General features: G+C 37.2%; 1 protein-coding gene across 1 annotated transcript in view; it reads left to right on the forward strand.

Annotated features, from left to right (window-relative positions):
• Positions 1-68: 68 nt before the first annotated feature.
• MTREX (Mtr4 exosome RNA helicase) overlaps positions 69-27,267 on the forward strand; it is a 46,669-nt gene continuing 19,470 nt past the window's right edge. The window contains exons 1-15 of the mRNA XM_065655400.1: positions 69-457; positions 838-969; positions 2,174-2,240; positions 4,426-4,488; positions 5,033-5,145; positions 5,971-6,145; positions 7,143-7,233; positions 7,589-7,713; positions 8,900-8,998; positions 9,787-9,889; positions 10,030-10,161; positions 11,346-11,425; positions 12,860-12,970; positions 14,058-14,159; positions 15,597-15,722. Coding sequence (XP_065511472.1) covers positions 342-457; positions 838-969; positions 2,174-2,240; positions 4,426-4,488; positions 5,033-5,145; positions 5,971-6,145; positions 7,143-7,233; positions 7,589-7,713; positions 8,900-8,998; positions 9,787-9,889; positions 10,030-10,161; positions 11,346-11,425; positions 12,860-12,970; positions 14,058-14,159; positions 15,597-15,722 — 1,635 coding nt within the window. The 5' untranslated portion in view covers positions 69-341. The remainder of the gene's footprint in view (positions 458-837; positions 970-2,173; positions 2,241-4,425; positions 4,489-5,032; positions 5,146-5,970; positions 6,146-7,142; positions 7,234-7,588; positions 7,714-8,899; positions 8,999-9,786; positions 9,890-10,029; positions 10,162-11,345; positions 11,426-12,859; positions 12,971-14,057; positions 14,160-15,596; positions 15,723-27,267) is intronic.

Raw genomic sequence — 27,267 nt, forward strand, 5'->3', positions numbered from 1 at the left:
ATACGGGTACCGCCGCTGGCACCGCCCCCTGCCTCCCATTGGCCAGCGCCTGAGGGAGCGTACCACGCTGCCGCCAGGCCTTGCGGAAATCAGCATCCGGGGCAAGGGGCAGCGCCGGCCGCAGGGGGCTGCGGGAAGGGCGGGCCTGCGGGCCTTTGCGCTGCCGGAGAGGCTGACGGTGCCCCGGTGCCGGCGGGCGGGGTCGGGCCGCGTGTGGGGATCCCGGGTGCGGCGGGGGGCTCTGCTTCCCCTCGGGGCGCAGCGCGGGGGTTGGCGCAGACGAGATCCGGGCGGGGGCAGCAGGCTGTCCCGCGCGAGGCATTGTGGGAGCGGCGGGCAAGATGGCGGACGCGTTCGGGGACGAGCTGTTCAGCGTGTTTGAGGAGGACTCGGCCGCCGCCGCCTCCGGCGCCAAGAAGAGTAAAGCGGCCGCCACCGAGGGCGCCAGGAGACCCGGGTGAGGGCGCAGCGGGGTCGGGGCTGCCGTGCGGCTGAGGCTCGGGCCGCGTTGCGGGGCTGAGCTCCCGCCGGCTTGTCTGAGCTGCTGATCTTTCTCGGGACCGGGGTGTCTGTGCAGCCTGAAGGAACGCGCTTTCCTGCCGTCCTTGGCCGCAGAGCTGGAGCCAGCCTGGGTGCAGTGGGTGCTTGGGGAGCGCCAGGGCCCGGGGGCAGACTCACCCGGGACGTGGTTTGGAGACCCACGTCGGTTTTCATGGTGGAGTTCTCTGGGTCGTGCCCTGAATGCAGTGTGGTCACTGCTGCCGGTAGGACACCTGATTTATTTTCTGAAAATGCGTGGATAAAAGGCTTAAAACTTACCATCTATTTATGTTACAGAAAACGATCGGAGGAGAAATCTACAGTAGCTGTGACAGGGAAGACCAAAAGGGAAGCTGAAGTCGAAAGTACTGAAGATGCCGTTTTGGGAAAGAAGCCAAAATTGGAAGATGTTGTATCAGAAGATGCTAAGTAAGTGCCCAGTTTACTATCTAGGGAAATCATAGCAAGACGTACTAGTTAGCTGTATGCCAGCTGTGAATAGTTGATGTAAGTAGCGTTGCGGTGTTTTCCTATAAAGATGAATTTGCATATGAATTTGATTTTCCATTGTCTGTATAAATGAGGATGTGCTGGTACTAAAGCTTCAGCAGTGACAAGCATTGGATATGTGTGAAGTAATATTGTGGGCAGATAGGCAACTTCAGTATGAAATACGTGTTTGTGGTTGTTGCGTGTGGATCGGTGTTGATTTCAGGCATAGCAAGAGGTAAACAGTGAGGCACAAGGGAGTAGGCAGGCTCTGTGTGTACCACTCCACGGGAGGACATAATTGAGTTAGAATACGGGAATAGGTATTTGACCAAGGAGACAGAAAAAAGGCTCTTGAGGCATGTAAGATTATAACTGCAGCAAATATTTGGAATCTTAGTTACCGACATGTTTTTAAATTTGAGCACAAATGGCAGGTATTTGACATAGAGGAGAGGTTATACTTGGCTTGTTGACAGCTGGGGAGATAAGGCAGCTGAAGGGAAACCAGAATGCCATTTCTGTGCTTTAGGATCTGCATGTCTCTCCCCCTTTACTTTCCAGAACTTCATAACAGCTGATATGAGGGGTTTTGAATACAAATTGAAGTGACAGTGCAGGCACTTTTTCTGCTTAGTGTATCTTAAGAGATTCTTGGGAACTTAGAAGTTTATGTTAGTTCAGAAAATTATTAGGAGGGTTCATGGAATAAAAATTAATCCACAGCTGCCAAATGCAGGTGCGTACCTCATAGATGTAGAAAACTGTACTGTTATTCAGTGTCATGACTAGTAACAGAAATACAAGTCTTGAATTTTGTTTCATTGTGTGTTGAAAAAAAGTCCCCATTTACTTAGAAAACTTGAATGTGGACAAATGTGATCTAAGTACTGTTTTGTGGTGCAAGTTTTTAATGTTTTACAAATCACAAAGCAGTAGCTAAAATAGGTTTGTACAGCAGGAAGCTTTTAACACAAGTGTACTTAGTCCTGATAGTAGTCTCTGCCAACTGTCCATTTCAAGTTTGTGCATCCTTTTTTTAGTGTTGCAGTAAGAGTAGCGGTGAAGTTCAACTTTTTTGCATTTATAAAGAAAACAGGGTTTTAAAATACCTTTCTGGCAATCCTAACTTGTATGTTTTTAGTCTGGCAGACTTGATGCCTCAAGTAAAGGTGCAAGCTGTGGAAACTGTTGAAGGTTGTACGCATGAGGTGAGTGCAGTGAAAATACATACGAAAAGTATAGGCTTGTTTAATAGAATTACATGCATTACTGCCAGTTTAATAATATAGTTTATAGTGCTTGTATTTACTATATCATAGAATTATTTAGGTTGGAAAAGACCTGTAAGATCATTGAGTCCAACCATAAACTCAACACTGCCAAATCCACCACTAAAATGTTTCCCTAAGCACCCCACCTACATGATTTTTAAACACCACCAGGGATGGTGACTCAACCACTTCCCTGGACAGCCTGTTCGAATGCCTGACAACCCTTACCATGAAGAATTTTTTCCTAATATCCAATCTAAACCTCTCCTGGTGCGACTTGAGGCCATTTCCTCTCATCCTGTCTCTTGTTACCTGGGAGAAGAGACCAACACCCTCCATGCTACAACCTCCTTTCAGGCAGTTGTAGACAGCGATAAGGTCTCCTCTCAGGCTTCTTTTCTCCAGGCTAAACAGCCGCAGTTCCCTCAACTGCTCCTCATCAGACTTGTGCTCCAAACCCCTCACCAGCTTTGCCGCCCTCCTCTGCATGCTCTCTAGTACCTCAATGTCTTTATTATGATGAGGGACCCAAAACCGAACACAGGATTCAAGGTGGGGCCTCATCAGCACTGAGTACAGTGGCACCATCACTTCTCTAGGCCTGCTGGCCACACTATTCCTGATATAAGCCAGGATGCTGTTGGCTTTTTTGCCACCTGGGCACACTGCTGGCTCATGTTCAGCCGCTGTCAATCGACACCCCCAGATCCCTCTCTGCCAGGCAGCTTTCGAGCCACTCTTCCCCGAGCCTGTAGTGCTGCCTGGGGTTGTTGTGACCCAAGTGCAGGACCTGACACTTGGCCTTGTTGAACCTCATACAGTTGGCCTCAGCCCATGGATCCAGCCCATCCAGTTCCTCTGTAGAGCCTTCCTACGTCCAGCAGATACGTTATTTTATATTGTATTTAAGATAGAATGGGCTTGTTGAGAGTTTGAGGTCTGTGTCTGGCATTGAGCATGCACAGAATGCACTTGGAAAATTAATAAGATATCTTACCAGAAACTGTTTGAACAATCCTTGCAATAAAATGAGTGATTGTGAAAGACTCGGTGTTGTATAGACTTCTGTGTTTGAAAGGTACTGAGCGCATTCTTGAGTACTGTTGAGGTGGAAAACCCACTGGTTCTTAAAATAGACGTGTGTTCATTTTGCAGTCTAAGTGTGCAGCACGGCATTGAAATATTTTGCTATTCTGGTTCAAGAATGATAGGCTTTCTTGTGAGGCTGCCTACTGTTGAAAATTACATTTTCGTAAAAAGAAAATTTTTTTAGTGTAAAAGCAAGATAATGAAAACTTTCTCATTTTCAAATCGTGTTAATAGACATAAATACAATTTAAAATACAAAAAATCAGAAGTATTAATGCTGATATATTTTAAAAAACCTTCCTTCATCCAAAAGTAATTGTCAGAAAGAGTTTCTGTAGAATTAAATATATACATTTTAACTTCCGTGTAGTTTTGTGCTCCTTTTCTGTGCTGTCTTCCAGAACTAGCTCAAGTGATTTAGGGTCATATTCAAGGACTCTGTATGATTAGACCTTTGTAATGAAGGAACTGTATATACAGCTGACAATACAGATTTTAAAGCCCATGAATTTGTACAGTCTTTGTTACCTTGAGATGTCTAGTAGAGGTTTGCCATCACTTAGTAACTGGAGAGAGCTTAAATATTTAGTATGAATGAATGTTAAATATTGGCCAGGAACAAGAACTTTACCTGTATAGATACATCGTTCTTGGAAAGGGAGTGTTACCAACATGAACTGAGTAATTGCTTCTAATGTCCATTGGCCAGAAGCCATGGCTGGGGCTTGGCCTGAAGAGCTCATGTCCCAAGGCAGGTGAAGCAGAAATATTAATATTTCTCACAAGGCAGTAGGGAGTATCAGAGAAGTGAGAGAGGGAGCATTGTTGGGGGCAGGAGGATAGAGTTGTTGGTGGAAAAACTCATGAGAAGAAGGAAGGAAGCCTTGAGATATGAGCTCATAGAAACAGGAAATTAGAAATTCACATCAGTTTTCATGCACTGTACATCTCCTCCCCAGCTTTTCATAGCTTGCCATGTCAGAGTGGACACTGAGAATTCTGCAACTCTTTTTATTTAAATTGTATTTTATAGGTTGCACTTCCAGCAGATGAAGACTTCACAGGTCTGAAGCCAAGAACTGGAAAAGCTGCAAAAGTATGTGATAGATTGCATTTATTTTTCTTTTTGTGTATGCTTTAGGCAGTAGCCAAGGGTAGAGGGAAAAATCATGTATTTTGACAGTAAGGCTTGGAAAAGAGTATCTTGAAATGACATCCAGTCATAAGTAAAATTGTGTTTCTATAAATTAAATTTGGTAGAGTAAAATTCTGTGGTTGAATGGAGTGGATAGGCTGTTGTGATTTCAATACTATTCTACAACATCAGGCAGTATCTTCAGCTGTATGGTGTAGTTTCTCTTCCTAAATTAGTAGAGAAAATTCAGTCATCAAGGCAAGATTTTAATTTGATTTTACAGCAAGACATAAGCAAAGATCTTAGATATTATATTAGATAAAATTATTTAAATACAAAGTAATTGCAAAATATGGGGTTAAAATCAGTTGAAGTTACAAATATCTACAGGATTTCATTTCTTCCTGTAATTTGCACACTAGATCAGTCACAAAATTAATTACATGTAAGTAACAGTCTGTGTTAAAAATAAGTAATGTTTTTGCTTGCTTTCTCTTTTTTTTAGGAATATCCGTTTATTCTTGATGCCTTTCAGAGAGAAGCTATTCTTTGTGTAGATAATAACCAGTCTGTGTTAGTGTCAGCTCATACATCAGCTGGTAAAACCGTTTGTGCAGAGTAAGTTATTTTCTGACCTGCTCTAATAAGGGAATGGTGTTGTGTTTGTCGGGTCATTTTGTTGAACCATTCGTAGCTGTTGTGTCTCAGTTTCTTGATACAAATTTTGGACCATCATCAGTGTTAAAATTGAATTGACTATTCTTGAATATAAAAAATACTTCTTTAATCTTGTTTAGTGGGTAGTGAAAGGCTTGATTTGTGTTTAAGCTTACATTTTATTTTTAAACAATCTGGTTTTCTTGAGATGTTTTGTGTAGCTTGAAAGAAAAGTTTCTGCATTTGCATGAATTTAGAAAAAAACCCCTTTGTTTGCTAGCCCCTGTCTATGACTAATAAGGAGCTACTTGTGTGTTTGCTTTGTCCGAAGCACTGGTTTGATTTAATTTGCAACTTGGTGTTTATCCAGCAAGAAATGTTTAAAAAATAGTGTATATTTTTTGTCAGAGTTTGATCTGACAGTGGAATGGGTTTGCTGACATGAGGTGAGAAGTGAGATGTACATGTAGATAAATTAGGGCATGGGTTCAAATAATAAGTTTATCATGAGATGGTGACAGTTAGATTTTTAGCTTAAACTAGATGTGGTGTGATGTCCATAAAAATCTGTTAACTTCTTGTCAATGATTTGTCGCTCTCCAAAGAGGCATACGTAATTAAGATTGCACTGAACTTAATAATCTAGATATGAAATGCTTTATATCATTCGCCTTGTGTTCTGAATTGTATATTTTATTTAATTTTTTTTAAGCAGAAGATTAGAGGAAAGTAATATGCTCTCAGTGTCTACCCGACAGCTTTCCTAAGTACAATATTTGAATACAGGTATGCAATTGCCCTGGCTTTGAGGGAGAAGCAGCGTGTGATATTTACAAGTCCAATTAAAGCTTTGAGTAATCAGAAGTACCGTGAGATGTATGAAGAATTTCAGGATGTTGGTTTGATGACTGGGGATGTCACCATTAATCCTACAGCTTCTTGTCTGGTAATGACAACTGAGGTAAGATCAGACATTAATTCTTGATCTCTCTGTGTTTTCTTCTACCTTTGTTTTGACGGAATAGGTCCGATATTAAAAAATTAAAGTTATCACAGTAAGCCTAATTAGGATGGAAAATCTTTTAAAGTTCACTATATCTCCCTTTAACGTTTTAACTTTTGGTTGTTGAAAAGGTTAAGTAAATCTGTGTAAATTCATGCTTTTGGACTGTGGCGCAGGAGCTTTCACGTGGAGAAAGGCAGAACTTAATTTCCTGAATGCTCGAGACATTGAGTTCTCTTTGGATAGATGTGAAATACCGCAAATCAGTCAGACAATGAATCCCGTAGGGTCAATATTTAGTTCTAGGAAACAAAATGGGGAGAAGAAAATCAGAGTGGTAGTTGAGTGGTTCACACTAGATGCTAGTACTCCAGCAACATACAGATTTTCACCTTTGGTAACAAAGTATTGTTGGCACAGTTTTGCCATATTTCAGTTGTAGAATTCTGTCCAGCCATGAATTGGAATTTTCCTTTCTCTGTCTGTATACCTTAAAGAAGTTAAAAGTCTTATGGAGAAAACTCTAGTAGGAAAAGGTTGTGGTAGAGAGAGACAGGATGACTTGATTTCTGGCAAAAGATTTCTTCTTCATCATGGAGAGGTTATCTATTAGGATGAGGGAAGAAGAAGACTTGGCAGAAGTAGATCTGTAGACCTGTTACAAATATACAGCCACATAGAGACTGAGAGAAAAATAATGGTTTTTGTTTCATGTTCCTTCGGTGTTCTTGAAGGGAAACCAGTTCATCTCGTATCATGAGATTTGTTAGATTGGAATCAACTTGGAAAGCATTCTCACAGCTGATCTTTAAATACTTTTAAATGTTGTGCAAAATAAAATTTCATATTGCCATGTAAATGTGAACCAAAGATTCTGGCAGTTTCTTACTGACATCTCTGTAATACGTGACTGTTATTTCATGCGATGGATCTCAATTTTTTTTTCCTTTTCTAGATTTTGAGAAGTATGCTTTACAGAGGTTCTGAGGTTATGCGAGAAGTTGCATGGGTTATTTTTGATGAAATCCACTACATGAGAGATTCAGGTATCCTATACTTAAAATTTTTGTTTTCAAGAAATCTTTTTCGTTTCTTCTTCCCAAGAACAAATTGTCTTTTGAAGAATTAAATCTTTATTCTCTCTCTTAAAATCGGTCATTTGTGCACAAATCATTCAGAATTTGTTTTCTACTGAATGTTTATAAGATACTGTGTGTCGTCTGCATTTTCTTTGCCAAGGCAAAAGCCACTTTGAGGGTATTTGATATACCCCATTTGTGTAGGGAAGGCTTTTGTTAGTTTTTGTTTTATTCTGTCTTTAAGCTTGCTGTTCATTTGCTTCAGAGCTGAAAACCAGGCTTTAATCACAGGAATTTCTCATGTTGTTTTTTCCCTTTTCAGAACGCGGTGTGGTTTGGGAAGAGACAATTATTTTACTCCCCGACAACGTTCATTATGTGTTCCTTTCTGCAACTATTCCAAATGCACGTCAGTTTGCTGAATGGATCTGCCATCTTCACAAACAGGTAATGTTTCTGATGTGGTATACCTCCATCCTTGTTGTCTTGTGGCATAATACTGCCTCTGGTTGATGAGAACTGAGCCTTTGAGCATCTCTTTGGTCATCGTGTTTCTTATAAATGATGGTGTAGATCACTCCTGGCTTTTCTTGTTGTACTTCTAGCTTTTGCAGCTATACTGGCTATTGCTTCTGCACAGCAACATTAAAACTGTTTCTTTAAAGTTTATTTTCCACACTTAGACACCAGCTTGATTTCAACAAATATTCTGAATTAAGAAACATGGTGAACGTACTATGGTTTTCAGAGGACCGGTAGACAGAAGGTTGTTCGGAGGATTTGTTTGAAAAAGCAAAAAAGGCCATGTGGAAATCAGAAGTAAATCATAAATCCATAGGAGATACTATATATGTATACAAACAAAGTGAGAAAAAAAGAATGTAAGAAATCTATCCTGTCCCATAACCATTGGGTTTATTTTATTCTGTTTTTTAAGAGGTGCTTTTTCAGAAAAGAATACGGTAATTAGAATTGGGAACTTAATATCCACAAGGGGTTGGTATGATTTTTAGAATACTCCAGAGATAGATTCTTATATTGTTTGTGATGAAAGGAGCTTGGTATAAGAGATGTCTATTTAAACTTGGCACAAAACCTTGGCTTTGTTTTGCAGAACAGTGGACCCTGATTTTTTTTTAAAGCAGATTTATATAATATTTAACCTTGTAAAGGAAGTGTTCATCTTTTTTCTACCAAGCTTTTGCCATGCATTAAAACCATTAATGTTTTTGAACGTTTACTGTGTGCCTTTGTTAGGAGGGTTAAGAAATACTGCGTTTTTTAAAATGAAACAGAAATTAACAATTTTTCCTTTGGTTTTAAAAGGTGTTAAGATTTTGAGTCTGTGTAATAATACAGAAGGAGACATTACCTGTCCTTCTTGTGTTCAAGAGAAAGAATTTTTGTAGCCAACTTGTGTTCCTCTAAAGGATTTGCGAACTTCCATTTTTCTGAAGCAACGTCAGTACAAAATCCATATTCAGAAAAGAAAATTTGTTGTCTTAGTTTCTGTATACTTTCTGGCTTTGAGAAAGACGTATTTTAATAGTAACGGCTTTTCCATCAGGCAAATGTTTTTACAATGCAATTAGAAATATTTAATGTTTATGTGTCTGCTGTTCTTTCTTTATAGCCTTGCCATGTGATTTACACTGACTATCGTCCTACACCACTGCAGCATTATATATTCCCAGCGGGAGGAGATGGACTGCATCTAGTTGTTGATGAAAATGTAAGGCATATTCAGTTTGTTTGAAAGGCCTTTTTCCTTGCATACTAGTCATGAGCTTGGTCTCTTGCAAAATTTGGATTTGCTGTACAAAGGATGTTCGTCGTAAAATGAAGTACAAACGGGTAACAGTGATCTTGGAATTGGTGTTAGATTTTTGGAATCTTATAGAAGAGATTGGTCTTGTTATCGAAAGTCATGTAGTCAGCTGAATAATACTTTGCTGGGATGTCTTAAGTTCCCACGTCCTTGCTTTATTTTTCCAAAGTGCATGCTGGTTTTTGTAAATCTGCGAAGCAGATGATGTTTCACATACTATTTCCCACTCAAAAGAAAATGTAGTAGCATTTAAATTTTGCTTTGATTGAGTGGGCAAAATACCTTTGTGTCTTTAGATGATTTTGAAGTAATGACTTGTTTAAAATTCTTCATTGGCTTGCACAGCAATAGCCAATGCCATAAACAGTTGTACTGCACTTGAAGCTAGGTCTTCATTGGGCAGCGTAGTTTCATGTAGACATTTCTTAAAGTCAGGCTTGGTATTGTGTCATTAGACAGGTCTTGTGTGGTTGATGGTCTGGCGAATAGAACAATGAGCAATGACTTCAGAGAGACCAATGTAATTCTGAGCTGTGCTACTGACCTAGTAAACTCACCTGCCAGCTTATGCATTGTTTTTGTTCTTCTGGCTGTAAATATGGGGTAATGGTATTGGCTATGCAAAGCAATAACAATTTTTAAGTTTGATATTTAAGAAGTAATAGCTTATAAATGTTTTGTTTTGTGTCTAGGGAGATTTCAGAGAAGATAATTTTAATACAGCAATGCAAGTGCTTAGAGATGCAGGAGACTTGGCAAAAGGGGATCAGAAAGGCAGGAAAGGAGGAACGAAAGGTGAGCTTGAATCCCATTCTATGGTAACTTCTTGTGTAATACAGCAAAATCGTATGCAAGTTGTGCTTGTGTCTCAGTTATTCCCTAAGATACTTTTTTTTTCCTAAAATTACATTTTAAAGAACATGATCTCTTTGCAGGTCCATCAAATGTTTTTAAGATTGTGAAGATGATCATGGAAAGGAATTTCCAACCTGTGATTATTTTCAGCTTCAGTAAGAAAGACTGTGAAGCCTATGCACTTCAGATGACAAAGTTAGATTTCAATACAGGTACAGAGAAATTAAACGTAGTTTTATTCACAATTGTAGTTTGATGTGAAATGTCACTCTGGTTAGATGTAAAAACAAATGAAAAATACATATTACTTTTTACTGTGCCTGTGCATCAGGCTGTTTTCAGTGGGAAACTATAGGTGCACAAAGAGTACTTGGTCATCACAATGTTGAATTGTTCATCTATTTTTAGCTTTCTTTCTCTTTCTCCAAAATCCTGTTCACTGTAGTAATAGCACAAGAGTTGCTAGGAAATTGTATCTATAATGGGAGAAGACTGACCATAACAAATACTTCTTCCAAAATTTTCACATTTCATCCAGTAGAAAAATTGGTATTCTCTCAAAGTCAAAACAACTGTATGACAAGCCACTAGAGTGTTCTTTCTCAAGTAGTCAGTCCAGTTTTCTTTCTTTGCTTCCTCCCCTTTCTTCTCAGATTAAAACCCGAAAGGTAAACAAAGGTTTTTTTTTTTTAATTTTATCTTAAAATGAAGCTTGGAAAATAAGTTAATAGCTTCTCAGAATTGTAAGAAAAATGAGGAGTTTGTTGTAAATTAGCGTATCATTTCATGTCTGTGAACTGTTCAGGGTTTTTCCTTGCTTACTTGCTCCAATCTTTGTGTGTTCCGGTTCAGTGTTGCAAAACAATGCAATAATTTCTGTCAGAAAATGTAAGGACATGCACAAGTGCAGAGATGCATTTTTAGTTTTTTTCAGTTATACGTTTGAATAGATATTATTGATATTTGTACTACTGAAGTACAAAGGGTGTAAACTTTGAGGATTTTGAGAAATGGAGAATGGGAATAGGCTCTCTGTCCATGCAGAGAAGGATTAGTAGGTAGAAGAGAAACAGGGAGAGGTTTATTAAAATAGACAGAAAGTACAAAAAACTGAGAAATCGCAAGCTTGGAAATAGCTGAAGTTTGGATTATTCTGCCAGGTCTTTTCTGTTTTCTTTTTCCCTGGCATCTATTTCTGATTACCGTTAGGCTTCTTCAGGCTCGTAATTCAAGTCTTTGTTGCCTGACCCAGTGTGGGTGGTTTTGTGTAGACTTTACAGTCTTCCACGCTATTTTTATTGTAAGCTTTAGGTAAATATTAGAATGTGGTAACCCTTTATTTACATATGGTGTTAGCCTCCCAGATTTTGTAATAACTTATAAATTACCTTCTTAGATGAAGAAAAAAAGATGGTTGAAGAAGTGTTCAATAATGCAATTGATTGTCTGTCAGATGAAGACAAAAAGCTTCCTCAGGTGAGTGGAGATTGAATAGGGGTAGCTGCTGCTCCCCTGTTTCTTGCAGCTTTTGAGGCTGTGGGTCTTTGTAGTGGGTACAGAAATAATAAACTGTATATTCTCATTCATCTCCCTGAGTTTTAATATCTCTCACATTGCTCCTTGGCGTTGTGAAGTATGGCTGAGTGATTAGGATTCCTTCCAGCTGTGATTCCAGCAAATGACATATGCCAAAAATAACCATGGGTTTGGCTTTTTTTCTGATTATGTTTTTAAGTAAACATAAGGGCTTATAAAGAGATCTATCTAGGTTAAAACTGTCTGGAAGTAGTTCAAATGAGAGTGCAGTATGCACTTTATCAGGTATTAACTGCTGAGCCTTTCAGAAAAGTTGCACTGATATATCAGCATTCTAGTTTATTGTATAATGACTAAGCATAGTTACCATGTTTACTGTGGGGAAAATACAAGCTTCTAAATGGACAGAATATTACAGGATTCAGTACTTTTGTAACAAACACTAAAACTCTAATTTCTTTCTACCCCCCTCTTTCCTTTATTTATTTGTACCTATCATTTCTTAATGTAGTGATCTTGTAATTATGGCAGTTGCTTCTTGAGAAAAACAGCCATTTAATTTTTGGCAATGCCTGCTTGCTTTGGATTCCACATACCTTTTTTGGGGGGGTATGTGGAAAATAAGAAAAATGGAAAAATGGAAGATAGGAATACAATATATAAGGTCTTATGTGCTGGGTTTTTGGTAAGCTTGCAACAGTGGCATTATATCCAAGTAATCTGTTTTGCTCTCTGTGTACAGTGGTATCTCAAAAGCATAGTATCAGAATAAGTTTTGGCATAGTAACTAGGTGTTAATAGATTGTTAATGAGAATCTTTGTTTTCAAAGAAAAAAAAACAGAGACAAAGCTAAATTTATCTAGATATTTGTTTGAAGCATAACGTTTTTAGAATTTAAGAGGTGAATTCAGTCATTTACAGACTGAATTTCTTTGTACGGCTCTAATAGATGCTTTGTCGCTGTTTTACAGCATGTATCAATAAGTTAAATGACTGCAACTAAAACTGAAACAAAACATCTTATGCATACTAGGATCACTTTTCGTAAAAATGATTTTAAGTGAGACTTTTTTTTTTTTCCAATAGAGGCGATTTAAATACTAACTGCATGTGCAGATTAGGGCATAGCTTCACAGTTGGCCTAACCCAGTTTAAGACTAGTCTGCTGAAAAGATTGGCCTGTGGATTTACCCTTCATATCATTCCTAGTTCTAACCGGAAAATAATATTTAAGGGATATTTGTTGTATTTGAAATCAGAAAATAGTGAATTACATTAACACGAGGGGCAACGTTGAGGTTTTCCATACAGGTCTTGTTCTTTAGTAACAAATATTAAAATTTGTTTACTAGTCTTTATATGTTTCTTCCCAGGTTGAGCATGTACTTCCTCTTCTGAAGCGAGGAATTGGTATCCATCATGGCGGTCTGCTTCCTATCTTAAAAGAAACCATAGAAATTCTTTTCTCTGAGGGCCTAATAAAGGTATATATTTCATGTCCATATTTAGGTTTTTCTCTGTTGTAAATACAGAGTCAGTAACCCTGAGAAACTGAGAAGTATGTCTTAGCTCAGAACGTATGCTAGTGTTATAGTGGAGATCTGCTCCTTGACTGAAAAAGGTGGAAGATTTATAGCACATCCCAAACTAAAAATTGGTTTGTGTTTTGAGTGCAATTCTGTGCAGGAAGCCTCAGTGTTAGTACTTACAAAAATTTTTTTGAACATCGTGTGGACCAGTAAATAGGCAATTTTAAAAAGAGGTACACACATATCAAGGGAAAGGCTCCGTTCTGTGGGTCTACGTACGGGGTTCTACAAACACACACAGCACCTCTGGAAGCCGGTAACTGTTTAGGACAGGCTAATTGGTGTCATTGGCTGCAAGTCCCTTCTCTTGAGAAATATAAGTATTTGCATAAATGCCTCCATCTTCATCTGAAAAAACAATTCTTGAAGCTGTTTTTGTTTTTCTGTCTTTAAAGAAAAGTTTGTAGTCTTTAATACTTTGCCTTAGCTGTCTTATCTTAGTGCACAATTACAGCTCTAGTTTTAAGTATACCACATCTTATTCTAAAATATTTAAACTTAGTTGTCTAATTTTAACATTTTCTTCAACTGCTTTATGATACGTTTTGCACCTATAAATGACAGTAAACATTTACCAAGCTGTTTGTTGGTTGCTCTAAGGGGCGTACATTCAGAAAAATCTAACCTTAAATGTAAGTTATGGGTTTTTTTGGGTAGCTAACTGCTGTTTTCTTCTTGCAAACTTAAAACGTGGAAATTAACTATTATTTTTCACTAATATTATTTGCACTCCCTTGTGTTTTCTTTTAGAGTCTTTCACATGGTCCCATCTAACTAGTTTTCATCTTTTCCCAGGGAAATAAGGGAAGGGGGAAAGAATGGGTTTTGTCCAGCTTTTAAATACTGAATGCGTATATATTCCTATGCCGACTGTACATAAGTAGGAAAATCTGAAGAAGTTTTGTGTAGCAATATCTGACTATTTGCAGAGCTGCTTAAGAGCCTTTGTTTTTGCTTGCTAAACTTTAGTTTGTTTATTTAGGCCTTATTTGCAACAGAGACTTTTGCTATGGGAATTAATATGCCAGCCAGGACTGTGCTATTTACGAGTGCCAGTAAATTTGATGGAAAAGATTTCCGATGGGTAAGTGAAAAACAGGTTCTGTAGAATAACTTAATTGCATTATTTAAGCCTTATTAGGATTAAATATACTCTTGATGTATAAACTTCAATGAAGTAGAAAATATTTTTTTCTTTCAAGAATATTTCCTTGTTCACTGATCCATTTATAATCAGTGTACAAATTCCTGTGAAGACAAGATTCGTCAGATTATGCATGAAATTCTTTATTTTAATGGATACAGCAGAAGGGCATCAAACACAGGTTGGCAGTGGACGTTGGATTAGGTCAAGACTTCTGCAGAACTTGTCCAAAACTGTGAGACTCAAGTATTTTCTCTTGTCTCGGAGGAATGTGGAGAACAAGTGGGCTCAGTACAATATCATAACGATCAGTAAACTTAGGTTTTGACAGAGATCATTTACCTCAGGAGAGTATTGATCTATTATAGCAGAGTATTTTGGGTAGCCCACAGAAAGACTGAGATGTGCAGAGGGAGAGACAGTTTCATAAACAGCTGTAAAACAAATATTTGAAAGTTTTAAACGTTAAAACCAGGTATGTGATTCATGTGTAAATAATAATAAAGGTGTACAAGTCATTACAGGAAAACTGTAAATTAGTGTCATTGTTCATCTTTCAGAGATGGGAAAATTGTAGTAAACAGGAGAACTGACTTAACATGTGTATTATGAAGTAAACATCTTTTCAGTCTTAGTTTGGGCTGTTCAGTTTCACTATTCATTCAGTCTGATTGCATGTCCTCATGATACATGTGATAATTAGCTACCTTTGAGCTATCGGATATGTGGAACTCTTGCTTTTAAAATGGTTTAGCACAGTTTCCTTAAGTGGTTTTTGAGATCTGACTTAACGTGAAATTCAGGAAGTTGTTAGAAATGCAGGTTCCACAAATGACAAAAAGCTCTGGTTTTAACCCACTGCAACATATGGAACCAGTTATAGCTGGCTCTTGTCCATGTCCCAGTTCCTTATAAGCTGTTCAGTTTCAGTTGGTAGGCATAGAAATGCTGCTCTTGCTTGGTATGTCAATATTTCAATATTACATTTGAATAATTTGAATGGAACAATACATTATTTGAAGGATGGTGAAGATGCATTATTGTATGTTGAAGATGTATTATATTTTAATAATCTCTAGCATGCCCAGTGACCTTCCACCACATAAGACATTAGTAAAATGGGTTTTGTGCTTATTGAAATGATGCACCATTACTTATGCTGCTGATATACATTATTCATATTCATGAAATTCTATCTTAGTAGCTTAGTGATCATTTATGGGTAATGAATTCAGACTATGAAAAGTTCACCTCTTAGATAACTCTTTTGCTAATTTTTATATATTGTGGTCATCTACTGTGTAATTGTTAGCAACACTTTATATGCTCTTGCTATTTTTCTAATGTTTGTTAATTTTTTTTCTTGTTTTATCCCAGATATCCTCAGGTGAATACATTCAAATGTCAGGTCGTGCAGGTCGCCGAGGTATGGATGACAGAGGAATAGTAATTCTTATGGTGGATGAAAAAATGAGTCCAACAATTGGCAAGCAGCTTTTGAAGGTAGGACAGAAGTTAACTTTTTTTTTTTTTTAAATCCTCTCCACTATGGTTATTCTCATTTGAATAATATAACATGTAAAATTAAACACCTAGAACAAAAAGTATGTAGATCATGTAGGTAGGAGATAACTCCTAAAAGGAGCATGGGCTTTCACTGCATTTTCATTGAAGCAGGAGTTTCTGTTGTGAAACAGAATTGGAAGCCTAGTATCATTCTTCTCTGTATAAAAGGGATCTCAGGCAGGAGAGGTAGTAGAATTATATCCTATTTTCTAGTGATGTGACTACTATTGCAGTATTCTGTTTGTGTCTTGCTGACCAGTGTCAGTTCAAGGATATTGCTGACCTGGAGAAGGTTTGCTGAGCTTTCACAAGAATTACTAAACATTTGATTCTGTGTTGAAATAAAACTTTGCTAATGAGCTTTTCAGTGTAACAAACAAACTGGACAAAGTAATCCTAAAAACTAGGTACATATGTTAAATAAGAAGAATGACATAACTGTCAGTGAGGTAAAATTAATTATAAAGAAACTGATAGGAAAGGAAACTTTGAGATTTGGAAATTGAGAGGTTGAAAAAAGCCCACACTTTTGTGGTTGAGAGGGGCATTAGTTTATAGGGCTTCCCCAGACTGCAATGGAAGTTGTTTCAGATTATTGCAATAATACCCTCTTGCTCTGTAATTTGAGTGTGAAACGTTGCACTCATTAGACTTCTATGTAAATTCTATGGCAAAAATCACTATAATAAAGGATAATATTCAGTTGTGTTTGTTGCCTGTCTTAGATTGCTTACGTTAATTGCGCACACATATTAAAATTTGAAAACTTAGCGAGTTCCTCTGCACACTATTCAGGAGCTTGTAGCCTCGGTACAAATAGCAGGTCATTTGTGTTGTTAATAAAAGAGCATTTACAGTATTATTAGAGTTTGTATAAATTGTGGGAATCATCTTAAGTCAGCATCTGGATATGTCAATAAAAATCATTTATTTGTTGCCAAAAAAATCAGATGCCAATATTTCTTTGTTTTGTTTAGACAAATGAAGAACAAGGGTAACTATATGTACGTGGCTCCTGTTAGTTTATGCAGATGTGGATTCTTTGTTGTGTATTTGCTCTGTCAGTGCTACCTGTTAATTCATAATAAATGTGTACATTAGATCACCATTATAAACAGGTAGTATTCACCTTCCTGAAGTCAGAACTTTAATGAATGTTACATTTTGGCTAACTAACCTGAAAATAGGAAAATAAGAAATTTCAAAAATATTGGAACTCCTTCATGTATGGTAGCAGTAGGTTTCAAATTTATTTCTTAGTCTTGATTGGATTTGTGTTTTCTCAGTAGAGAGGACATATATTTATTTGTTTACATGCACAGTTAATGCACATGTACGTCTCTGAGGTGCTTGAAGACTGAGTATTTTAACTGGATTTTTGTGAGTTTTTAAGACTACATGAAAATGTACTTTTGTGGCATACTTAATTATAAAGGCTTTACACCTTTGTTCTTCCATAGCTGAAAAACTAAACAGTGGGAGATTCAAAAAGAGAGAAGAAAAATCGCTAATTATAAATAGCATTAATTTTGTATACTTGTAATCTGTAAAATATCCTTCAAAGTTAATTTATTTGAAATAATTGTAGCTTAAGAAATTATTTATCTTCTGACTTCCTGAGATTATGCTAAAAACCATACCAGTCCAAAGCTGGTTTTTTAAAGTTTGTAAGTTCAATAGTTTGAGAACTACAGAATGCAGTCTGCATGGATTAAGATGAAGAAATAGTAGGTTACTTACATTTCTTGCCACTATCTCTATTTTTTGTCCAGATTTTATGGCAATAATAAGGAATATTTCCTTTATTGAAAGTAGAAGTACTTTGATTTTTTTTTTCCTTGTGAACTATAAGGAACCAAAACGGAAAAATAGTGACAACTTTTTTTGCTTTCTATGTGTCTCGGTTCTTCTCCACTGATCTAAATAAATTCATGTATTTTATTAATTTTTCACACTCCTTCACTTGTGAGCAAGGATTGAATTTAAGATTTCATTGGAAAAGATCATAAGGGGCTATAACGAAGGTATTGATGCTTCCATAATTTCTGTAACTCTTCACCCAATTGCTGAGAAGGCAAGAAAAGTAATCTTCTGTGTGTTGAGCAGTACAACATAAAACATACTTATTTTCCTTTTTAAATACAAAACACTTAGAGGAAATTCCATGTCGAAAAAGGCCAAGAATGTACACAAACTAACATTTCTTCGGTATTCACATTTTGTATTCTTCATTAAGTGTGTCTGAATTAGGTTTTACTTACTGACTGACAGTGTTTGTCTGTAGTAAGAGAGCTTTGAGTATGTTTCGGTACCACAGTCTTGCTGCAGCTGTGCTGTTTGGCTGTGGCGCTGTTCATTGCGACATTGTGTACTGTACTTCAAACATAAATTCTACGTTCAAATCTTAGATGGAGATCTTAACAAGGATATTTGTAAATATTTCATCAACTCGCTAACTTACATTTGTCTTCTGCAGTGTAACTAGGTTTTTTCGTTTATCCTCAGCATTTATTTGACCACTGAATATTTAGTAAACTGGTGACTTGCACAAATAAATATATAAAAATATATGAAAACTAAATGCTTACAGTACTGTTGGGTAGCTTTCTGAAGACAGTAAATTATAGTTTTATGTTTGCCTAATACTAAGAAATATTTGATGGGAAATATTTTTGGTTTCCTTAATCAAAATCTTTAGCTGCATTGTGTTAGTTTAGGTAGGAAGTGGAAAGCTTGCCCTTGACGCTAGATGGCCTTTGAAACCAGAGCAGCATCTCTCTAGTTGGAATTTGACCATGTTATAAGCATGCATTCCTACAGAGACAACTGAGTTACTGAAGAATGGTAATCTGTTACGTCTCTGAAAGACAAAAAAGCTAATTGTGTCATGTAAATGTATGATTGTATAATGAAAGGAAATGTGCTAATGTAAGAAAGTTTTTGAGCCTTGAATATGAGTGTATCAGTTCTTTGCATCTGCTTATTCTTTCACAGGGGAAGTTAGATGGACTGAAAAATGGAAAGAAAACACTCAGCTAGCCAGATAAAATACATAGTATTATGCTTTCCTTGTTATTTGCATATGGAACTTGAAGTGCCCCAATGCCAAGCTGTAGGAGATATTCCACCAGTTACATCTGGCTCCTTGGCAGGACCTTCGTTTATAGAGTTGGAAAATACTGTGCTTATTTGGCTTCTATGCTGGTATTAGAAATCCATCTGGCCTTTTTGTATTTTATTTTGACTCTTAGGTTGTTTTATCGTACATACTAGGCAAATGAACAGGGTAGCAATTCAGGCAGTTTATAATACTTTTCTCTTTAATTTCCTTGCCTGTTTGCACAGCTCTCTTTTATGACCACCATGTAGTTGTTGGAAAGTTTCTTAATTTTGAAAGAGCACGTCATTGTTCCCTTATAATTGAGGCAGCATCATTAGATACTTCGTGTTTTGATCATCTGCTAAGTATCACATATAGCTGTTCCTTTCAGACTCCCAAGTACAAAGAAAATTCTATTTAGGATGAAGAGCAATATTTACATAAAAATGAATAATTTATGCTGAACAGGAATAAATGTAAGATTGGAAATGGTCAGGAGGTGATGAGAAGCTTCAACTGCTAGAAGAGGAAGTTTCTGGAACAGGAGCTGTCTGATAAAATTCCTGCAAGTTAGTACCTGTCTGCAAAAGGAGTTAATAAGCCTTAGGCACCAGTGTAATTTTGTGTGGATTTGTAACATAGAAAGTGTAATAAGCGACTAAAAGTCTTGCCCAGGTCATGAGAAACACCATAGTTATGTAATACTATAAAAAACTGTCATAAATCAGAATTTGGGAAAAACAACAGTTAACATGTAGGAAATAAATACCGTTTTTTGCAGAAATAGTTGACTTACTGTGAGGTTCCTTCTTGTGACTTGTCTGGTATTAACTGATAGGCCATGAGTCTGCCTCTGTATTGGCCTTTCTGTGTTTTAAAATAAATATGGCTGTGTGTGCACTTGGATTGGGTTGAAAAATAGTAAAACTTAAAATATTACCTAAGGTAAAAGTATAGCTTTTTTTGATTGGTTGGATTGTTTGGGGGCATTTTTGTTGTTGTTATTGTTAGGTGAATTTAGGACAGTCCAAAACTGTTGTTACGTCTGTGTTACAGAATCACAGAATCACATAATGTTAGGGATTGGAAGGGACCTCAAAAGATCATCTAGTCCAATTCCCCTGCCGGAGCAGGAACACCTAGATGAGGCTACACAGGAAGGTGTCCAGGTGGGTTTTGGATGTCTCCAGAGAAGGAGACTCCACAACCCCCCTGGGCAGCCTGTTCCAGTGTTCTGTCACCCTCACCGAGAAGAAGTTTCTTCTCAAATTTAAGTTACTCTTTAAAATACCCATATACATTAACAACACACTCTAGAAATTATTGGTGTGGTTTTGTTCAGATTATTTACTTTGACTAATATACAGAAAACCCTTCCAGTGAATGGAATTTTTTTTCATGTGGTAAGATTTATTGTTACACTGAGTTCTCATTTTGTTCTTAAAACTGTACTGATTTTTTACTGTATGATCAGGCAAGAAGCAGAGGAGTACAGTGTCAACAGAGGTCCTTTTTGCAAATGAAACAGCACTGTCTGGTAAAGAAGTGGGTGTTGTTAGCTGTGCATGGCTGCTGCAGAAGGCAAGGACAGGGAGCTGCTGATGTTCTCGCTCTCAAGGTACCATCAGATGCAGGCTGGAGCGAAGCAGTTGTTTAGTGCAGCATTTCGCAAAGTTGCAGCACAAACTTCTTTGGCAAGAGGATATCCTGATACAGTGTCTACGAATAATGTTTTCTTGTGCAAAATGTGGTGGCCTGTATCGAAATTGGTGTGGAATGAATACAGCTTAATACTTCACTTTGATGAAAAAGATTGTCTATCATCTTTAGTGCTGCTGGTTGTCCACCCCTTTTAAAACTGTACTGTGTGCAGATTTTCCACTTACTTGTCCCCAAACGCTTTAAAGATGTTTCTAGAGAAGCAAACCGGTATTTCAGTTCATTCAGTGAGTAGTAGCAGCTTTCCATTTAATCTTCTTGTTTGAGACTATGCACAAAACAGCTAGTGAAGTCTTCTAGTGAGACTGTCTTCAACAGTATTCACTCTCTCTACAAACATCAGCTTAACATGCTAGCTTAATTATACTATTGTGCTTTGGTTTGACTCAAAACTTACTCAAACCACTAGTGGTTTTGAGGACAGTATAATGTTCTTTCTAATCTAAAGTTGTGACATAGAGGAGAATCTCAATGAAACGTACATTTTGGATACTGTGTCAAAATTTAGATAATTTTAATGTGAATTGTTTATTTTTATTGTAAACTGCCAAACTTTTCTTGTTCTTGTGAAGCTTGCACTGCAGAAATTTTCCAGGCTTCAGTTCAAAGGTACTTAACTTCTAACCTTCATTTAAAATCTGCTTAAAGTCAACAAGATTTTATCATGAAATCATGGAGAGAATTCTGCAGTTTTGAGAGAAACAGATAATTAAATGAACAGCATTGCAGTTTTGTAGGTAATTATGCAAGCTAGCAGGTAAAAGAGAACAGAAAATAGTTTTTCTTCCTGAATATTTACAACCAAAATATGGGAAGATGAGCCTTACCAGATGGCATGTAAAATGGTTAGTCACTCTTGAACTTCACCTCAATCTTTTCCAGAGCCAGAAGGACTAAGCCAACTGGTATTTTTTATTAATTATGGTTGCTGCTTGTTAATAGCGCAATTTACTTGCAGTTTTACTAGGTCAGTCTGTGGAAAGCAGTTTCCCGCCCAACGGACAGATTTTTGGGAAATTTTCTTTTACTTTGGTAAACTCATCACTACAAATGTAAATGTATTTTGACTGATTAAGCTAGATTTTTTTTTTTCTTTGCCCTATTATTCTTAAAGGTGTTAGATGAAGAGAAGATAAAGTTCCTTTTTAAAATTTACTTTTATGTCAACTTTTTGTACAAGTACATAGTCTTTGCTAGGGCACACATTTCCTTTAAGTTAAAATGTACTGCATATTTACTGAAATTGTAAATTGTCACATTACTGACCTGGTACTTGTTGCAGCAAATATGAAACCAGTGAGTGTTGAGAATCTCAGCTGGCTTCTGAGTGCAGATACAGATACCATTTGTTTTTTTCTATTTCATCTTTCTTTGATTTCATCCAACTTAGAAGGAGCAAAATTCTTCCTTCAAATGTATTATACAAATGCAGTTATAGTGTTACCAGTCCAGCTCAGATACAAAAGAATCATTGCACAGTATGGCATTCAACACGTTGAATTACCTTCTCTCTCCTGCTGTCCATTTGTGTTCTGTGCAGAGCAATTTGTGCAGCAATGCTGTGGTCCTGGTTTGAGGAGGGCCCATTTTTAAATTTTTAAGTTAAAGTGTAGTATTGTTGTAGTATAAGATATTTGTAGTTTTAAATATCTGCTTGAGAGTTTAAATATTGCTTTTTAAAATTGGGAGGTATTGATATAAGTGTGTAGGGTTTTTGGGGGAAGAACAGAATTTAGAGTTACCAGCTTGAAGTAAAACTGAGGACAGTTATGATGCTAGGAGCTGCTGTATTAGAGAGGGTAGATGACTGAAAAGTTCAGTCATTTGCAGCTAACTTCAGACGGTGGTAGTTGCATGGGTGGGAAATTGAGATACATTTTTTTCCTTTTAAGTCTCTTATTAGAACTGGAGTATTCGTGGAACCCAAGCCTGAGGTATTTTCATCGGCGAAGACTGCTAAAGCAGTCTTTTACCACCCACCATGGCTTCTGTTTGTGTTGGTGCAACTGTTTTTGGGGAAAACCAGTGAGCCAGATTAGTGATAAATTTGTGCTTAAAATAGCTGCTTACCATTGTCTGTTAAAAATAACCCTGCAGGAGGGGTTTTTTTTGGTTTTGCAGTCATGCTAATGTAGCTCAGGATAAGCCTGTTATCACTATAACTGCGGAGTCTTTTTTGATATTTCTGAGATCTAATTATTAATGTCGTAACAATGTAATTGATATGTGGGAAAATGTGTGCTGTTAATTAGTATTTCACTAAAGGTGTGTCTGTGTCTTACAGATGTATCAAGCAGTTGCTTGCATTTTTATTTAATCAGGTTTTTCATAGAAATTTGTAATGGTGACTGTCACAGACATCTAAGTGTACTCATTTCCTGCTTATGAGGAAAAAATATCATCAATGTGTTCTGTTCTTTGTTCTTTTTGTAAAATGGTTCTTTGTTTTCTTTTTGGAAACTTATTATTCAGTTTATTTCTGGAGACAGTGATAAGCAAATGAAACTGTCAGTGGATCGTATGGCGTAAAATATGTCCTGTAGTGTATCTGATTTGTGTCATTATGAAAGATACTTTTATTGTTGCTTTGCAAGTTGACTCTTTCATCTTCCTTAGCTGGAACTGTCCCTGTGAGTTAGTTTCAGGCAGTATTTGCCATTTTATGTTCCGTGTGAAAGCTTTGTACACGTTTTCCTTGAGAATCTGGAGAGCAAGAAAGTTACGTGCACAATTTGTGGCTCTCTCTGCATGGGAACAGTTTCGAAAATGTAAATATTTTTCTCCCACTATAAGAGAGAACAGAGAGAGTAACTCTTACCAAATGTACGTCTTGCTCAACACTACATACTATAATGCAGCAGTGACATCTCTCACATCTCTCGTTAGACGAGGCTTCCAAGTCTTAACAGTAATAAAAAACGTGGAAAAACCCTGTGAATATAAATTCCAGACACTAATCTTCCTCCTCCCCAATCTTTCTATCTTTCTAGTTTATGTGAGCAAGAAATGGTAGGACTAGTAAGTGCTGGATGTCCTGTTGGATGATTTGATTGTGTTAAGAGACTCTGCTTGGAAGCTGTTGGCAGTTACACAGGGCAGCGTATAACAGCTATGGTATTTAGATAGTTCCTCAATAAATTATTTCTGTAGGTAATTGTTTATGGTCATGCTCTTGATTTTTAAGATTATTAGCTTGAACTAATCATTCCTTTGCAACCCAAATCTTGGAAAACTTTAAAGGGTGCTACTGGTGAAGTGACTTAAAATTTCTCAGGAAGTAAATCGGTTGCAAGCGCACAAAGTAGGTCGTTAATTACTGAGAACTTTAGTTTAGGCTATTCTCCTGTATCCAGGCAGTTCTCATCCAGAGAGATAAAAAAGCTTGCAAAATAGTTTTATTTCTTAGAAAATATTCAGAAATAAATCTGTTGCTAGTGTCTGTTGAAGATTTGGGATGGGGGAACTAGCCTCTTTGAAGGGATGAGGATGGGGATTACCTGCAGAAAAGAGGCCAGAGAACTGGGGTGATAGTTCAATAATAAAGTCATGGACTCAGTGTGTGTCTGAAAGTGATTTCTTGATGCCTGTTCAAGGCAGTCTTTCTTATCAGCTTTCGTTGCAGCTCTCATCAGTTAGGCTTTTTGCCTGATCTGCATGAGGGGTTGGTGGTTGCTCTCTTTGCTAATATGGAGCTTTTTCTCTGGAGACAAGGAAGAGGCTTCCTAAGAGACTGAGAGAACTTGAGGCAGATGATTGCATACCCTAGCTTGTTGAAGATTGATGGATTGTGACAGGAGGATCTACAGTGGAGAGTAAGCTAAATGTCATGCATATGCTTCACGATATTTTTAAGGAAGTAAGAAAGAAAAGTAGCCGATCTGGGAGCTGGTGGCCCAGGGCTTGAGCAGGGAAAGAGATTGCAAGAATAGCGAACCGTCATGGAGAAAATGCAAGTTAAACTGATTTACCTCTTATATTTTAGCAGCAAGCAAAATCCAGGATGGTTGAACACTGTACGCTCTTCAAGAGCAAGTCAGGAAAGGAAGGCCCACCTTTTTAATTTTTCCATCAGTAGTATCTTCCATCTTGCCTCTTCTCCTGTTCTTCCCTTCCGTCCATGATATGTATCTGACAGGTGTCAGATTCTGTCTTCAGTGATCATGCCAATCTTTATAATTTGCCAGAAGAGGCTGATTGTCTTCTTATGTTTTGTGTGTACTTAGTATAGAGTCTGTTAATTGTCTGGGGTAGTTGGTAGGGACTAACGCACCCTGCAGAATTGGTTCATTGTGCTGAAGGTATAGTACAGTAAAGCTGCTATGGTTATATTTAATTTGGAGAAGTAACAGTTCCAGTTTTCAGAAAAAATAAGTTTCTCAGAACTTTTGATTACAAATGTAGTATTGCCAAGAGAATAAAACCGAAAAAACAGAAGTTTCTGAAACTTGGAGAAAGCTGTGGTTGTGAGATGAAGGAACAGGAACAATTTACATTTTTTCCCAAAACAGGATCTGTATTTTAACTGCTTTGTCCTAATAGAATGATCTTATTTTCAAATTGTAAAATGTTGATCATATGTTTAAAATAAAAATTACCACAGGATTCTGCTGCCTTTCAAATAAGTCTGCTTTAGATAATCTTTGAAATAGCTGGGGTTTTAGTTTGTTTTCTAAATCACTCCTTCACAGTTGAACTCTGCTGATTTTAAAGCAGCTTTTAAAGTGAATCTACAGGGATTGTTTGGTCTTTCTTGGTGTGCTATGTGTATGTATTGTAATAGATAAAGTTCATTGTTTTCTCACTTTATGAGAGCATTTAAGTGACAGTGTGACACTTATTATTTTAGTCTTTCAAACAGCTGATAACCTTTCAAGCACACATTTAAGTTATGCCTTAAAGGCGTGCAACATTGTCAGGAATGGAAAGTGGGGTTCACAGTGTGATCGGAGTGGTCCCAGCAGCATTTTGCCAGCTCTCTGCTGGTCTGTGGCTGTGCTGGTGGGTGTATTCCAGCTACTTTAGTTGATGCCTGGCCGCAGCAGTTGACATTGCGGTAGGAAGGAATCTGACCCACCATTAGCTGACACTGGCATAATTGCTGTGCTGTTCTTTAGTAAATGCCATTCTTTAAATGGTGTTCTCTATTGTAGAGAAGCAAGCTTTTTAGGGAACGGTGATTTATCTTTCCTAGAATAACTGATATATTTAGAAAAATAGACAAGAGCTTGGGTACATAATGCTTTTATCAGGTCTAAGGAAAAAGCTGTGTTACACATTGGTTAGCATCAGCAACAGAAATTCTCTTCTCTTTGTTTGGTGTATCAGAGCAGAGGCATCTGTAGACACTTGAGCTTTCCTCCACACACTGCAGCTCAGCTGTTTATGTCCTTCTTATTGACACGTTTCTGTTAGCAGAAACCCATTTGTGTAATTTCAGAACTGACAGGGTTATTTTAAATACACGCTTAATGATCTAATTTATGAGGTATTTCTGGTTTGTGATGTATCGCTTCAGGTGAAAACCTACATGTGTATTTATGATCCACTCACAGATATAAGCTAATATGACTGAATGAGTCTCTGACCATGGAAAGCAAAGCATTAGGCTATTTGATTTATCTTAAGCTCGTTTTACATGTATTCATCTTGGTACTTTCTTAGTATAAATATGCTGAAGGCTTCTCTGTAACAGCTGTTTTTGTTCCGGAGATGAAATAATCATGCAGTGAGTAGGATTCTGGCATTTGTAAGGTAATCTCATAAGGCTCTATATCTCACGTAAAGCAAATGGGATTACAATATTCATAAATCTCCTACATGTGAAGGAGTCTTAGATTCAGACTGTCTCTTACTAAATCTGACATCAATACATCAATGGATATAGTTTCAGAATTCCTGACTGTACATTTAAAATTGAAGTAAAAATATGTATATTGTGGTAATGTCATTTGAAATCCATTACACTTAGCTTGATCTAGGAGAGCACTTGATCTGAATCTTGGCATTTGCACATATAAATTAATCATCAGTTGTTTTTTTTAATAGCCTATGCTTTTTTGTTATGGATAATGAGAGAGTATCTCTGCTAGATACCTCACTGTATAGAAAAAGGCAAAGAAGTGAGTTGCAAGAGCATACAGTATAATTGGTTTTAGGTAAAGCAAATCTTGAGCTTAAAAGAAATTGCAGAGAGGTGTGTTTCCCAGTGTTAGCCTTCTCTGAGCTTCTAAAATGTCTGATAGAATATGTTGAACTTTCAGCAGGCAGGTAGTTGCATGAAAAATATGTCTTGACACTTCCTCATTTTCTTGTTATTAGTTTAAAATGTTTAATCATAACTGAATTTACTCATAGGCCTTGTTGAAATAACAACACTTGTTTAGTCAATCTATTTCCCGTATAGGTCACTCTTTAATGAGCAGTTGCAAACTGTTGCATTTCATCATTTTACGATATACTTTCAGATTAAATTTCACTTGCCATTTTCTTCCTCATTCTGCAGCTCTGAGGATTGCTGATGTCTTCAGTGATCTAGTAGTATTTTTAGCAGACCTTGCTATTTATCTATGCCTTTTCCAGATTTCTTGTAAGTCCAGACCTCTTTGAATCTCCACTGGGAAATTCTGTTTTGAAAAAATATCAAATTACACAGTTCTTCCATTT

This window comes from Caloenas nicobarica, chromosome Z (genome assembly GCF_036013445.1).
Source record: "Caloenas nicobarica isolate bCalNic1 chromosome Z, bCalNic1.hap1, whole genome shotgun sequence".
NCBI classification, from domain to species: Eukaryota; Metazoa; Chordata; class Aves; order Columbiformes; family Columbidae; genus Caloenas; species Caloenas nicobarica.